Raw genomic sequence first — 15,759 nt, forward strand, 5'->3', positions numbered from 1 at the left:
ATTATTACATCCAATATAGTGATTGTGTCCAATGATGGTGAAGCTTCTTATCCCCTTTTGACAGGTGAGGGAACTGATCCTCAGGTTGGTTAAGGGACTGGCCCAAGGTCACACCCCTAGGAAGTGGTGAAACTAAGACTTGAACTCATGTCCACCTGACCCCACAGTCTGTCCACTGGATGAGTGCATTCATCTCCCCAGGCTCCACCTTCACAGGAGGCTCCTCATCAGTCTCCCATCCCTCTCTCCCTCCAGGGGTCCCAATAGTTTGAGCCACACCCTAGGGTTCCTACTTTCTCCAGTCCTAGCCTTTCTGTGTTAGGGGGTCCCCAGGGGCAGCAACCTCTTTCCAGCAGGGCTGAGCATGGGACCAGGCACCCAGAAAGGGGTGCTAAGTGAACCCAGAAACACACCAGGCACTGCTCAGAAGCCAGGCAGACACCTGCCATCTTTGTGATGGGTGTGGGACTGGGGAGAAAGAAATGAGACCCGGGGGGGCTCATAGCCCATATCTTCGGGCTGAGAGAGGGGGCAGCGGGACCCAGGCGAAGGAAAGGCAGCAGGAACAAATAGAAATGATTTGGGGAAGCCTCGTGGGGAGGGTGAGGAAGGAGGCAGAACTTGAACTTGCAGGCAGCAGGGCCAAGGGAGAGGGGGCTGTGCACAGAGAAAGAAACCAGAAGCCTGGGCCCGGCTCCTGCCCTTGCAGCCCCGCTCCCATCGCCCAGGATAGGCTGTTTCTCCAAAGCCCTCTCTCCTCTCAGCTTCCCAGGAGGATGACAAATCCAGTCTTTCCTGGCGGGTGGCAGTGGCTGCCGAGACACTGCTGGCTCCCAGGAACACCATCTGTCCCAGCTCCCGGGGGAGCCCGCGCCCCACAGGGAATGTCATGGCCAGAAATAAATTAATAATGACTCTCCAGGTCCCCCCTCTCTCCCTCACCTAGCACCCAGCTGCAGGCACATCCTCAGGGCTGGGCTCCATGTCCCAGCAGTGAGCCCATGCTGACCCCACTGGGCCCTAGGGGCATCTTCAGCCATCTCACCCCAGGGCAGGGAGAGAGCCAGGGCTGAATACGTGACATAGGTCCACTTTCAGCTCTGCCTCTGATTCACTTACTCCCTGTGAGATCCCACTGGGCCTCAGCTTCCCCTAAGTAGAAGAATCACAGCCCCTGCCTTCCAGGGAGGTCATGGGGGTTAAACAAGGAAGTGGATCTACAGCTCCTGGCCCAGAGGAGGGGCTGATACAGCCACAGTCTCCCTTTCCTCTCAGCCAGGACCCCAGGGAACAGGGGAGGTTCATCAAAGGCTCTTTGATCTCACACACACCCCTCCTCTGTGCCAACCTTCACCAACCCCCGCCCACCCCACTGTGACTCAGGATCCCATGGACACTTGACAGTTCCTATGAGGGCCCCCCCAAAGGCATGGTTAGGGACTGAGATGGCACCCCTCATCTCAAAGGAAAGGTGCTCGCTGAGCCCTCCTCAGGCACCTTTTGGAAGGTGGTGGGAGACTCAGGAATGAACAAGGCACATCCTTGGGCTCAGGGTGCTCACAGTTCAGAGGGGGAGACAACCCAGTCACAAGATGGAGAAAATAGGGTGTTCATGGCACAGGCAGCAGAATGTCCCAGCAGCTGACAGCCAAAGCAGGAGAGCTCAGAGGAGGGAGCGTGAAAGGCAGGGAGGGCTTCCTGGAGGAGGTGAGGCTAGAGCTGAGCCCAGAAGGATTTGGGAAGCTGAAGGGGGAAGAGGCCAGCCGGAGTGGTGCTAGGGAGGCAGGAGCAAATGAAGGGGGAACTGTGAGCTGGCTGGGGCTGCAGGGGGAGCATGGAGAATTTTTAAGCTGGAAAGTGACAAGTTCAGGTTTGTGTGTTAGAAAGATGTTTCTGGCAGTCACTTGGAGAAGGCGGGCAACTGAGAGGAGACAGCCAGTGAGCCATCCAGGGGAAAAGTGGCCCGTCCCAGACCAGGGCAGGCAGCGGGAGAGCTGGAGAGGAGTTCACCAGATACTCAGGGCAGAGAATCAACAGGGAGTTGTTGGGTGAGGGTGGGGAGGATGAGGGAGGAGCCCCAGTGACACCCAGGTGACTCCGTAGGAGGGTGAATCCTCATGGGGAGGGAACTCTGGGCAGGAATAGGGAGGGAGAGGTGGTCTTGGTCTGCTGGAGGGGGTGGGGCTGGGATTCAGCTCCAGCCTCCCAGTCCTCCCAGGGGTGGGGGTAGCGCTCAGACTGGCCCCCAGCCTGCGCCCCCAGCCCCCACCCCGAAGCCCACCCCAGGCCTCCCTCCCTCCGCTGAGTCTCACCTGCAATGTGCCTTCTCCACTCCCCGGGGGCACTGGCTCCTGTGCAAGGAGGTCCCGGCTGGCTGCAGAGACAAGAAAGCCAGGGGCTGAGGCTGGCCAGATGGGGCGGCTGAGGCCTCCCCCGTCTCCCCAGGCTGCCGCTCCACCAGCCCCCAGCAGACTCAGGACCTCCTGTCTCCCACAGGCGGCCTCCTCCAGGGAGCCTTGCCTGATGGTCCTGCTTCCCATGAGCGCGTCTGGCTCTGGTCTGTTCTCAGTCCCTCAACTCTGAGAATAGAGCCAAACTCTTTCCTCCAGCCTGGGGCTCCTCAGGGGTGGACATGACCACACTGTTACCCCTCCTGAGGTCCCCTCCGCTTCTGCTTCTCTCCCTTCACTCTGCTGTCTGAGCCTCAGCTTCCCGTCTATAAAATGGGGTTTGTATTGTCCAGCTCACAGCCACTGGGTTGGGCTCTCAGCTAGGGTTGCTGGGAAGTGAATGGGATCATACATGTGAGTCCCCAAGCCCAGCCCAGTGCCCAGATGTCTGGGCTCCAGTCGGACCCCCAACCTGCATCCTATCAGCTCTATTCCACAGCTCCTCATGGGCTGGAAGACACCAGGACCTGCTTACTCGTTTGTGGGAGCCCACCAGCCAGGGGCATCCAGAATCGGATCCACTCTGGGAGGCGCTGCCCAGGGACCGGCTGTCCCTCCCCACCCCCACCCACAAGCGCACCCAGGCATCGGACAGGCACAGGCGGCGGGATATTCTGAGCCTGGCTTCGTTCCCGTCAGCTGCTGGCCGCCATGCCCGCCTGGCGCGAGCGCAGGGGCTGATTTGATTTGGCAGCTTGGCAAGAGTGTGGTGGGGAGGGGGAGCGGGTGGGGATGAGACACCCATCCCTGCTAGGAAATAAACAGCCTCGGGCACTCAGCGAGCTGGTGGGGAGGGCACAAGTCAGCGTGGGGTGGGAGCGGGGGCCGGGGGGTGGTTGGGCGGTGCGGGCAGTTCTGGGTTCCTTGTCTGGAGCTCCCTTCATTTCACTCAGGCTCTGGACACCTGCTGGAATCTGCGGTTCTCCTTGGGTCACCCTCAGGGTGACAGTAGCTGCACCTGGTGTGTGCACGCTTGTGGGGGGGGGCTCTGGCAGAGTGTCTGCTTGTCCCACGTGTGCCTGTATCCTGTGGGGTCTCTCTCCTCAGCAGTGCCTTCAGCTGGGCCCAAGTGTTGCCAAGGATGCCTGGGTCTAGGGGCTGAGGGGGTGGTGGTCTAGACGGCACCATCTCCCAGGTGACTGTGGCTCCATGGCTCGGCCTCAGTGGGGGACTGCCTGCAGCCCAGGGCGTGGCAAGGTCACCATGTGCCTGAGTCTACTGCAGGGCCTTATGTGCGCTGGCTCGGCCTGTTCCTTCCCTCTGTGTGATGACCCCGCTAACCCAGCCATGTCCGGCAGAGGAAATGACGCGGGCCAAGATAAGTGTCTGACCTAAGGGCCCATCCCTTTGTCCACAAGCCTAAGCCTTCTTTTCCACCCTGGCCTCCGATGGTCCACCCACCGCCGCCACTGAGTTGCCCTGGGACAGCCCCCTCCCCGAGCTGAGAAGAGGCAGTGCTAGTTTCACTCAACTCTAACTGCACCCCAGGTCCTCCACCACTCCCTGGAGGGGCTCCTGCCCCATGCCCTCTGGCTCCCCGTCACCCAGCTCAAGCACAGGGAAGGTGACAGGATTGGGGGTGGGAGTCTCAGCTAGGCATTCACAGTGCCTCCATAATCCTACCCCAAACTTCATGTTTATCACCTTCCTACTCAGAGCAGTCCAGCTCACCCCTACCAGAGGCTCCAGGAGTCTGCACCATCCTGTTAATATGCTGCTGCCACCTTGGGGACCAGGACTCCACAGATTTCCAATTAGAGAGCTACTGCTGGGTCAGGAGCTCTGATGCTGTGACCTCTGCACTGAGAGGGAGGGGGAGGGGGAGGGAGACAGTCAGACCAGGACCCTAGTCCTAAGGGACCCACATGCCAGGGTTATGCCCCAGACACTGGCCAGGAGGTCAGGGTAGGGTGGAGCCTACTTTGGGAAAGACGCAATGTCTCATCTGTCACGGCCTCCCCATTGTCCCACTGTCCTCTGGGGACCTCAGGACTCTCCCCACCCAGCCACAGGAAGCCGAGCCCCTCCTGGAGACAGAAGGAGGGAACACTGCAGGAGGGGCTCCAGGGCCAGAGGGAGACTCCGCCATGTCCTTGGGGTCACAGAGGAGGAACCTAGGCTCAACAGAACTCACTTATCACAAAGGGACTGGTGGGAAAGGGACTCTGCAGAGAAGTCCCTGGGGGCTTTCTGGAAGAGGTGTGCAGCGCCTCGCAGGAAGAGAAACTAGGTTCCAGGACAGCCTCCTAACTACACAATAGAGGTTTGCACCTAGGACTTATATACAGTTGCAAGTGTCTGTGTGTCCATGTGTGCAAGGGTGGGCACCCCAGTCATAGAGTCCTAGGCTCTGGTCTGTGTCCCATGGGCAGTGTCTGCCCAAGGTAGGGGTCAGCCAGGCAGCAGGGAAGCGGGCAAGGGAAAAGAAGGGAGAACAGCTCAGACCTGAGGAGAGAAGCCTGTCAGGTTGGCCGTGACACAGGCAGTCCTGAAACCCTAGATGCCTGACGCCAAGACTGCACCTCCATGACCTGGGCTCCACTGTAGCCTACTGTGCAGCCTCGGACAGGACTCTCCCCTCTCTGAGCTACCGTCCTCACCTGAGGAATAAAAGGGGTGGACCCGATGATCTCCTAGGGCCCTTCCAAGTCTAACAATCTTCTGGAGACACTGACATACAAAGATGGCCAGAGGCAGAAGCTTATAGGGATGGGGAGAGAGCCCAGGGAGGAGCAGAGGAGAGTGAGGGGTGCAGCAGGAAGACAAGGGAGGGGAGCCCCAGGGAGGCCGCCTGTGGGTTGGGCAGCTGGGGAGGGATTCCCTGCTAGGGACCCTAGCCTCAGCGCCAAGACAGGCTGTGGTAGACCATGTGGCCTCGTAGATGACAGTGAGCAATTATCGCCACCCCACCTGCCTCCTGGCCTGTGGGAGGGAAAAGATGGCAGGTGACAGACAAAGGCGCTCTCCCCCTGACCCATGTCCTGCCTGTACTTTCAGGCCCTGCTGTGTGATGGGTCTGGGTCCCAGCCTCTGTCCCGGGATCCGTGAACCCATCAGGCTGGGTCTTGGACAGCGCTACTGAGCTCTGAGGGACCTGGCCGGGGTGGGCTGTCTAGAGGGCTGAGATCTTTCTCCCCTACCTGGAGGTTCTTTCCCCACCTCTGGTGTGGTGCTAAGACTGTGCACAACCCAAGAGGCAACGAACTGCTGGACCAGTGAGCTGGCCTTGTGCTGGGCTGGTGGCCTGAGCCCCCATCAGTCATTAGCCCTTCAGGCCCCCTAGCCTGGGACCTCCCTTCCTTAAGTCCTTCTCACAGCCACCCCCAGGGTCCTCTCTCCTTGGCCTGTCCTCAAGGGGTGCTGATGGGTCCCTAACCGATGCCCACACTGCCCCTCTAGCTGCTTGGCCTCTGCCCTAGTCGGAGGCCCTTTGTACTTGAGCTTCACAGGCAGAGCTTCGTGCATTCCCATGTCTGTGTCCAGGAAGTGTTCATGTCCTGTTTTCCCCCTCAGGCCGGGGCTGCCAGGGAAGGAGGGGGTGGGGGTGAGCAGGCCTCTCCTTCCTCTACTGTGGACATTTCTCCCACAGGCTTTAGGGATCGGGAGGAAAGGGCACTCCTCTCTCTGCCATGGTCTGAAATGATTAGGGACAGAGGGATGAAGGAAATGACCCCTTACCCTGCAAGCTTAGGGAGTGGTGGACCTCGCATGTGCAGGTACCCCAGTTCTGCTGGTGTAGGAGAAACGGTCTGTGCAACCCAGACTGAGAGGGTCTCCTTCCCCACTAACTGCCAACCCAGCCCCTCTTCCACTCCCTCCCTGGGGGTGGGGGCCGCCCCTGGCCCCAAGCTGTCTCCATTGTTTCTCGCTATATTTTTAATAACTGAACATCAACATTAATGAGGCAGGTGGTTGCAGCTTTTCCCAGAAACCCCATTTAGAATCATTGAATCATCAAATCCTAGAATCTTAGAATCACAGAAAGTCTGCTTCTTCGGCTCCTAGAGTCTCAGCATCTTAAAGTCACAGAATGTCAGAACCACACAGCCAGGCATCCACACAGGCCTGGCTGAGAGTTAAGAGCCATGAAAAGCTGGAACCCCACAAACTGACAATGCCAGATGCTCCTGAGAGCTCATCTCACCCGACTTCCTCTTTTTACAGGTGAGAAAATGCAGCCTAAAAAGTGGTGCTATGCAAGATCACTGGACAGTAGGAGCCAAGCAGTGCCCAATCCTGAGACTGTAAGATGGGACCTCAACATCTGGTCTTTCAGAAATGGTGCAACTTTTACATTAGGAAATACAGATATTCAAGTGGGAGTAATGCTGTTCTTTTAGCTTTGCTCACATCTCCTGCCTCCCAGCCCCCACGCCCCCACTCCTCAGCCCTGTCCCATCCCACTTCCCCTCCTTCCCTCCCTACCCCTACTGGGTCCTAAAGCGGGCACTTCTCTCCGACCCCTCACCCTCGGTTCTTGAAACTCCCTCACCATCCCCCCTGCCCCAAATGGGTGAAGTTCAAGGGGTCCTCAAGGTGAGGGACAGAAAAAGCAAAATGCCTGCTGCAGGAAACCACCAGCCAGAGAGCAGGCTTCCCAGCGGAGGTGCCCTGAATGAGAGGCCAGAAGGTTCTAGACCACCCCCTACCCCACCCCAGGGCAGGTGTCCGGCCGCACCGGAGCAGTGGCTTCAAGGGAGCCAGATCCAAAGGGGTGGGAAGCAGTGAAGGTACAGTTGATACTAGACCCTCACGGATGATGCTTAGCATTTTCATAAATTACATTTTAACTCATTTTCAAATGTATTCATATATTTTTGAATTTGAATTTTATTAAATAGTACATTTTACAGATTGTTTTAATTTTTGAATGCTGAACACTCTTTGCCCAGGGCAGATCCCAAGTCCCCACACTACAGACAAGGATGTGGCCACCCCCAGTGGAATCCAGGTCTCCTGGTCTCCATTTAGCCTCAAAACGCCTAACCTGGGAAGCCATCCTGAGACCTGCTCCACAGAGGGCCCTGACCCAGGCCCAGGCATGTGCTCTCAAACCCTGTCTCCCCTCACTCGGCCACCCAGACCCCAGGGTGCGCTCTCTTCTTCTCTTCTACAGCTGACCGGCTTCCTCCTCCACCTCTGCTCCTCTGTCCCCTCCCTTCCAACTCAGGCTTTTCCCTGCTCAGTTTCATCATTCCACATCTGAAGGAAGTGCCCCAGCCTCTCACCTCACCCCTTCTATGAACTCCCCACCCCGGGCCCAGGGAGCTTCGGAACACGCAGGTCTGAGCAGTCACTGTCCTGCTTTCAGCTCTTCTAGTGCCCAGTTCCCTCTGGAGAAAGTCCAAATCCCTTGACATGGCATAAAAGTCCTGCACAATTTGGCCCCTGCCAGCCTCACCAGCCTCATCTCCTGATGCTTCAGCACCACCCCCCTCCCAGCCATCCCATCACTCAGCCGCTCTGGCAGTCCAGCATCCTGCTCCACAGAACGCTTCCCTCCCTCTGTCTGTCACCAGCAAGCCTTCACATTCCCGATTCTCTCCTTCTCTCTGTCCAGAACTCTCTCCTGGCTCATCCCTCAGCTCCCGCTTTAGCTATACTTCCTCCTGGAAGCTCCCCAACTTGCCTTCCCTGCAACTTTGGGCTGAATTAGGGGCCCCTGTCCCATCCCAACATGGCCCCCAAGTTTCTCTCCAGCGTTGCCCTCCCCACAGTCTATCAGCATCCATCTGTGTCTGTGCCCCTCCATCACCCCATCACCTGACCACCACTGGCCCTGGTACCTGGGTCTGTCCACCTGCCAAGAGGCAGATGCCTTGTTGCTCAGACTTGGGGCAATGTGTGGCTGCAGTTTAAGGTCTGCACTGTGTTTTCTCTGCCTACCATCTCTGTTGGGCACATAGTAGGTGCTCATAAAGGTCTGGCAGTACAAAGTTGTGGCACGGACTGGGAGCACTGGGATAGTCAGAGGAAGTGAGAGTCCCTGAACTGGGCTGGGGACTTCCTGGAGGAAGCATCTGGGACAATACTCCACGTGTCAGTCCTTAGACAGCAACTGAGGACAGGCCACACAGGAAGTCACCAGCCCAGCCTTAGGACCATCAGAGCAAACCATCAGACTGAGACCAGAGTCTGCAATGAGGGAGATTCAGTGACCAGAGCCCAGGACAAGGCCACTGGAAGAAGGGGATGGTGGTGCATTCAGGGAAGACTTCCTGGAGGAAAGGATACTTCCAGCTGGTTTGGGGCAAGGGGGAAGGTGGAGATGAAGCAAATTGGAGACAGAGATGTGAAAGAGAAAGCTCTGTTCTGTCTTGTCCTTTATCCCTTAGAGGAAAGGGAGGTGGAAGTCAGATGGGCAGGAAGACAGACAGAAGGCCAAGGCGGCATAGTGATAACATCAATGCTGACCCATGGTCAGGGCGGGTATGGATGGCTGGGGCTGGCAGGGAGCAGGTCCCCAGCTGTGGTCGGGAAATGTTTCCTGTCTCCTTGCCAGGGGGGTCATTAATAATCATTTACCCGCCACAGGCAGCCCGGAGGCCAGCCAGAGAGCAGCATGGTGCTGGGGCCGGAGCCCAGCCTGGCAGCCAGAGAGCTGTATTCTAGGACCAGCCCCGCCACCTTGCTGTGAAACCTGCACAAGTCACCTGACCTCTCTTGGTCTCTGGCAACACTGGGCAAAGGAGGGTCTTAAGAGGAGGCTCCCTAAAGACCTCCCACTCTAGGCCTCAGTTTCCCTAGATGGCAGCAGGGCTGCCAACCCTCCAGGGGGTTGGGACCTCTGATGATCAGTATGAGCATCTGGACTATGCTAAGCCCAGTTCAGGACACATGGGATGGACAGACCCTGCCCAGCCTCTGAAGAGCTCGTGTTCTAGTGGGAGCCAGACCCCTACACCAGGGGATGCCTGCCCGCAGCACATCAAGTGCACATCAGGCTGCAGGAAAACACAGGCAGAGGGCCGTCTGCCCAGGGTTGGAGGGGCTGACAGTGTGGATGGGCCACAAAGACGGGGCTCCTTAGACACAGAAAGTGGGAGCCCCATGAGGCCTGTCTGGTCACTGCTATACCCCCAGCACTAAACACCGTGCCTGCCTGAGGCCTAGCAGGTGCTCAGTAAATGCTTTCAGACACAATGGAATGAGCTCATCTGTTAAAGGAGACATTTGTGAAAGGAGCTTGGAATCTGGAAAGAGCTGCCTAATGCTGATGATGAAGATAATGACAATGATGATTCTGGCCAATCGGGATGGGCCAAACATGAAAACTTGAGAAGGGGGGAGGCCCAGAGATGGCCACCTGAAGTCAGACAGTATTGCTTGGGAATGTTCAACAGCCTTCAAGATCCCTTTCTTCCAACTGGGCCAGAATCTTCCTCAGCCTTCCTTCCTCGGGCTGTATTTCTCTACATCCCCTCCAGGGCTCAGCTCAAGCTCACCCACTTCAGAGAACCTTCTGGAATGTGGTGCTGAGGCAGTGGCCCTGAGCCCCTTCCCCTGACTGACTCTGATGGTCTCTGTGGCTCCCAACCATCAGGAGTCCTGTCTTTTCGTGCTCTCGAGTCCCTTTTGGAAAGCTGCCCACTAAGGTCTCCCCATAGCTTTCTCTGGAGAGTATGACCTGGATCCTCCTACTGGGTCCATCAAACAAGAAGGTCCCAGAAGGTGTGATCAGGCCTCCTTTTTTAGATTAAAGCCCTGGGCAGACAGAAACTATCCCCCCATCAGATGTGGGGTCAATATGAGTGGAGACTGGTTGAGATCTTCTTGGTTGTCTCCCAGCCCAGGAACCCTCTCCAGGCACCTACAGAAGAGGGAACAGGGCTGCTCACACCCTGGAGATGACGTGAGCAGGAAGGGCACTGGGCCACACTCACGACTAAGACCTCACGGTTGGCAAACCCGTCCAACTCCAAGCCCAGCCCCAGCTGCTCTTGTGTCAAGAAGGGGCCACGGGGATGCCACCCAGGGCCTCAGCACCTGTGCCTGAACCACCACCCTCTGCAGAACGCTGTGAGCTGGTAGCGAAGCACAGTGACCCCGAGACACGGGCATCCTCTCCACCCCTTCCAACCCTGGTCCCAAACGCGAGACAGGCTCAGACGAAAAGAATGAAGGCTCCCGGCCCTCGGCAGCACCCGCCGCCCGCCTGTCCAGCGCCTGCTCAACCGGAAACCCAAGACAAAGGCCCCGGTGAAAGCGAGGAGAATGAAGGGCAAAGGGTAGAGGCAGCCTGGCTTGGGCATCTCTGGGGACCTAGCTGGGAGGAAAGCAAGGGCAGGGTGGCAGTCAAGCCCTCCTCACACACACACATTTTTGGGACACCTGCTGTATTCTGCACACTTGAACGAACATCACACACCTCGTTCTTCACCCCAAACACCTTATACACACATACCCTCACCCTCTGCAGCACCCTCCACAGGCCTCCACACTGCCTCACCCCCACACAGACCCTTGCTCCCTGGACACCCTTCATACATAAACAGCTCACAGGGAGAAAAGATCACATAATCCACAGCACACAGAAAAGTCATCCAGCTCACACACCCATGCTTCACACCACACTCACACTCAACCTCCCACACGCACCTCTCATACCCTATACTCACCTCTCTAAGCACACACACATCCAATTAAATTCAGTACACACACACCACCAGACACAGACACACCCTGCATAAATAATGTGCATACCTAATGTCACATCAAAATATCACATGTTTATGGGCACACACAGCTCCTTAGCACAGACAGTCCTGCCTGCATACTGCCTCCTCCCCACACACACTTGTGTGTGCACATACACATACACGTAGTCAACAAGTCTTTGCCTTGGACCCTTGGGCCCTGGCCACTGCACTCTTTCCTACCCAGAGTTGTACCAACAGCCATCACATAGACATATGACACTCAAACACCAACACACGTGTCCCCATATATTTCCTGACCAACTCCAGGATGTAACTTGGTGACTCGAAGCCAGTCACCTTGGCTGCAAACACACTCCCACGTTCACAGTGACCCTCTCCCCACCCCCTTCAAGTAAGACATCCAGTAAAACCTTTCACTGGGGCCCAGCAGTGGCTTTTCCTGGTTACATACAGCAGTTTATAACATATATATACACACAGTCCCCTGCGTAAGTGGCCCCTACAACTACTCCACCCCATGAAGACAGACACACACCATGTACACATAAGTTCCCCCCACACACAACAGTCATATGAACAGCTACCACTCCACACTCACAACTCAGCCTCCCCAGCTGCACGTGCCATGCAATGCCATATACTCTTCGTTCATCATGTGAACCCCAGTGCCCTACTGCACAATCCCCACCCGCCTTAAATCCCTGGGCACCGCCCAAGGGCTGCGTGCTCCATGTTTAGCCCCTTCTACCAGCACCCACACCATGACAACATGGGTAGGGGTGAAGGCTCCGGGGACACTGGCCTGGCATTCTGAGCCAGTCCCCTCACCACCCAAAATCAGAGGCTGACATAAAGGGAAGGATGACCACATGGAAAGGCCCTAGAACAAAGATAGAAACCTGGAGAAATTGGAGGAGAGACGGGCAGACCGAGAGAGGTGGGCACATGGGCAAGAGAGACCAAACAAGAGAGAAACAGAGGGGCAGAGAGAGACACGATGCAGAAGCCAGAAAAGAAACCAGAGAATAAATTGGAGCCAACATACCCAGAGAGAAACAAGAGGAGAGGGTGAGACAAGCCAGAAAAGACTAAGATCTCTTACACACGAGGGAGGAGGGAAAGCAGGAACAGAGTGGGAGGGGGATCCTGCAGAGAAGGAGAGAGAAACCGAGATGGAAAGGGCATTTAGACTCAGGGGTGGGGTCCCGTGTGAGGACTGAGACCAGATGCTTGAGTAGGAACCTGGATGGAGGCATAGATAAGGCTGTGGAGTAGGGGCTCAGGGGCATGAGGTGAGGCTCCAGCTCTGAGGTGGAGTCCTGGCTGAAAGTTAGGATTCAGGTGTTCTGGGTGTATCTGGAATCTGAAAATATACTGGGGGTCCAGGGGTAGGGGCAGGGGTCCTCTACTATTATGGGAGTCAGGGGGTTCCAGGCTCCGGCAGAATTCTTGGGTGTGCCAGGGGGTCCCACTCTGGATTGGGAGTTCAGTGCTTGGAGCGGAGTCCCAGATCTGAAACAGGTTCAGAGTCTGGCATGAGGTTTTGAACTGTGAGCTGGGCATTCAAGGTCTCTGGGTATGGGCTGCAGTCCCAACACAGAAGTGGGACTCACAACTGGGGCGGGAGTGGGGGTGGGGTTTTCATCAGGGTTGAGGAGCAGGGTGGACCATGAGGCCGGCGACAGCACGCTCAGCGGAGGACCCGGCCGGGCGCTCACCCAGCACCCGGTTCCCCTCGTGCCCAGAGCTGGCCCCTGCTCCCTACCTGCAGGCTGTCGGCGCATGGCTGCGGCGGCGGCGGCGGCGGCGGCGGCTCGTCCGGCTTGAGGAAGACCTGCTGGCCCCGCCTGAAGAATTGGACAACAGCGATGAGGATGTGGTGCAGCACCAGGACCATGCTCGCAGCCGCCCGCCCGCCCGCCGGCCCGGCCGCTGCGCTCGGTCGGCGCGTCCGCGACAGCTTCGCCCGGTCGGCGCGAGTGTCCGCCCCGGCCCCGCCCCGAACCGCCCACGTCCCCGCCCCTCGACCCCGGCCCCGCCCACCTCCGCGCATCCGTGAACGGCACCTCTCAGCTTGTCCGATCTTCGGACCCCCATCAGAGACCCCCACCAGCTGTCACTTCCCTTATCTCTGCGCACTCAAGATTCTTCCAGCTGGTCAGCTACTGGGATCCCCCGCCAGGTAGCCGGCTTTCCGCCTTCGCTCCCTTCTCCTGCTCCTCCGCCACTCCTTTCAATATCTCTCAGGGGTCGCCTCTCTGAGCCCCTCTCCTGTATGATCACATCCTTCCCCCACCACTTACTTATAAAGTCCTGGAGCCGGGCCACAGCCCCAAGGCAGAGAGACTAGTGCAGTGAGGGAGTGGAGGGCGGTCCGCAAGGGGAGATAGAAGGGAAGGGACCACTGGCACGACACACGGAATCCTGGGCTTGCTCTTCTTCCAGGAAAAAGAGGGGAATGAGGGAAAATTTTAGAGGTCGCTCAGAGTCGGACAGGCTCTGGGAGCAGTAGCAAATCTGGGAGGGAGACACGTGCGCACTGACATGCGAGCGCACAGATGGGCGCACCATTCCTGAATCGAGGGTAGGGGCACTGGGCCCCCAGCACTGGTCAGGCAGGTCTGCGTGAGCGTCCCCGGAAGCCGGAGAGGATGCAGGCCCCAGGACCACACAGTCCACGGTTCCGCGGTGGGACTTGGCGAGCTCGAAGCGCAGTTCTCCGCAGAGCGGCCTCTGTGCTCAGGCGCCTGCGGCAGCCGTGACGCTCCTGCGCCCTCTGCTGTCCCATCGCGGCGGCGCGGCCCGGCCCGATTTGCCATCTGCGCGTGGTGTGGGGGGGTTTCGAGGGGGAAGGGGTCACCTGGGCCAACTCCCTGCCTGGACCCACCCCATTCCTAGCCTCCGCTTGGCACGAGGACGGCTGAGGCGGTGGGACGTGTCTGGACTGGAGGGTGCTCTTGGGTCTCTCTTCGCCTTTGCCAGCTAGCTGCTTACTGCGTGACCTTGGTCAGATCCCCTCCCCAGTTGGTTTCTGGGCTTCAGTTTTCCCATCTCTTTCACAAGACTGCCAGGAGAATCAACCTCACAATGGTGAGAAGGCAGCCAGAGTCCCCTGACAGCCCTCGCTGTGGTCTGACCTGAATCCTTCCCACTGCACTGCAGTCCCCTCTTTCTGCAACTCTCCCCTTATCCCCCACCCCCTGGCCCCTCTTGGAGGCTGACTCAGAGAACCCCCAGCTTCCCAGCTCCCCACCTTACTGGGCTGATTCATCTGGGTCCTTTATCCCTGGGGAGTGATTTCCTCAAGGTTGAGTCATTGAACCTAGTCCTGGACACAGTCCAGGCACCAGGCACACAGGCTGGGCAGAGCCCTGGCTGTGCCACCATCTCAGGGGGAGCCAAGAGTTCTCCCACCTCTCTTTCTGTGGTCCAGCTCTGGACATGCCTTCTCCCCTGCTCACACACCTTCAGTGACTCCCTGCTGGCAGCACAGTAAAGCCCAAACCCTCAGTCTGACATGGCAGACCCTCTGTAACTTAGAGCCAACTTGTTTCAGCTTTGACCCTCTCACCGCCATTCCTTGAATTTATACTGCCTTCTCTATTCAGCTGGGTGACTGACTCATTCTCACCTTCCAGCCTTCACTCAACCACCCCAACCCCAATGCCCTCTGGGCCTGCTTATCTTTCAGGGGCCAGTCGGATGCCACCTCCTTCAGTAGGCCTTCCCTGGATGCTGCCTTAGTCCTGTGGGTCCCCCTTCCTGTATCTTTACTAGGAGTCATGTCTAGGGGCACAGGGAGGGATGGGAAACTCCTTTGTCACCAAGTAATCCAGGCCAAGTCAGTGTTTGTTACTGCATCTTCAGACTGGGGGCAACTTGTCCTACTTATTAATGCTGTAGAAAATATTACATGGGCTAAGATGTGCAAAGGTTCTGACTGAAAAGAGAAAGCCTCCATTCTCTTTTTTTTGGCCTCAGCTTCTTACTCTGTTAAGGGGGTGACCAGTGTAAGGGCTATTATAAGGACTGAGTCTGAAACCAGCACACAAATCTCTTGGTAAATCCTGAGCATCTATTATCAGCTCAATCCTGGGCTCCAGACAGTGCAGGTAGGACAAGGTATCCAGGAGACATCTGTTACAGCCACAGGCCAGAGCTATTTGTTCTTCAGGAGAGGATATCTCAGACTCCAGAGTCAAGGGCCAACCCTGGCCTGGCACAGCCAGCATCTCTTGGGCTTTAGCATTTGCTGAGCACTCACTCTGTGCCTCATAGTTTGTCTTCTCAACAGTACTAGAAGGCAGGACCCATTATTAGTCACATTTAACAGATAAGGAAAACTGAGGCACAGAGAGACTAAGTAATTTGCTCACAGTCACAGAGTTATTAAGTAGTAGAGCCAAAAGTCAAACCTAGGCCATCTGGCTCCAATCTCTGCTTTATATTCATGCTGTCTCTTAAGGAATGGCATGAGAGAAAATCTAATTTTCCCAGCTCTCCTGTTGTCCCCAAGAATGCACTCAGGGTCCTATACTCCCAGGCCCTGAGCCCTATGCCCACCTCTGCCATGAGGAAGCTCAGTTTTAGGGATGCCTAACCCAGACCCGCAGCCACCTCTTTTCATCTCTCCACCTTACAGGTCACAC

General features: G+C 57.1%; 1 protein-coding gene across 2 annotated transcripts in view; it reads right to left on the reverse strand.

Annotated features, from left to right (window-relative positions):
* The window catches only part of PDE2A (phosphodiesterase 2A), a 67,698-nt gene extending 54,642 nt beyond the window's left edge, over positions 1–13,056 (reverse strand). Inside the window, exons 1-2 of one of the 2 annotated variants that reach the window (XM_040258769.1) lie at positions 12,876–13,040; positions 2,313–2,374 (exon numbers count right to left, since the gene is read on the reverse strand). In XM_040258769.1, coding sequence (XP_040114703.1) covers positions 2,313–2,374; positions 12,876–12,894 — 81 coding nt within the window. In that variant the 5' untranslated portion in view covers positions 12,895–13,040. Of the gene's footprint in view, positions 1–2,312; positions 2,375–12,875 lie in introns of both variants that reach the window. The other variant, XM_040258768.1, reaches the window with a different exon arrangement.
* Between the last annotated feature and the right edge of the window lie 2,703 nt (positions 13,057–15,759).

Source organism: Oryx dammah, unplaced genomic scaffold, assembly GCF_014754425.2.
Source record: "Oryx dammah isolate SB20612 unplaced genomic scaffold, SCBI_Odam_1.1 HiC_scaffold_17, whole genome shotgun sequence".
Classification (NCBI taxonomy): Eukaryota; Metazoa; Chordata; class Mammalia; order Artiodactyla; family Bovidae; genus Oryx; species Oryx dammah.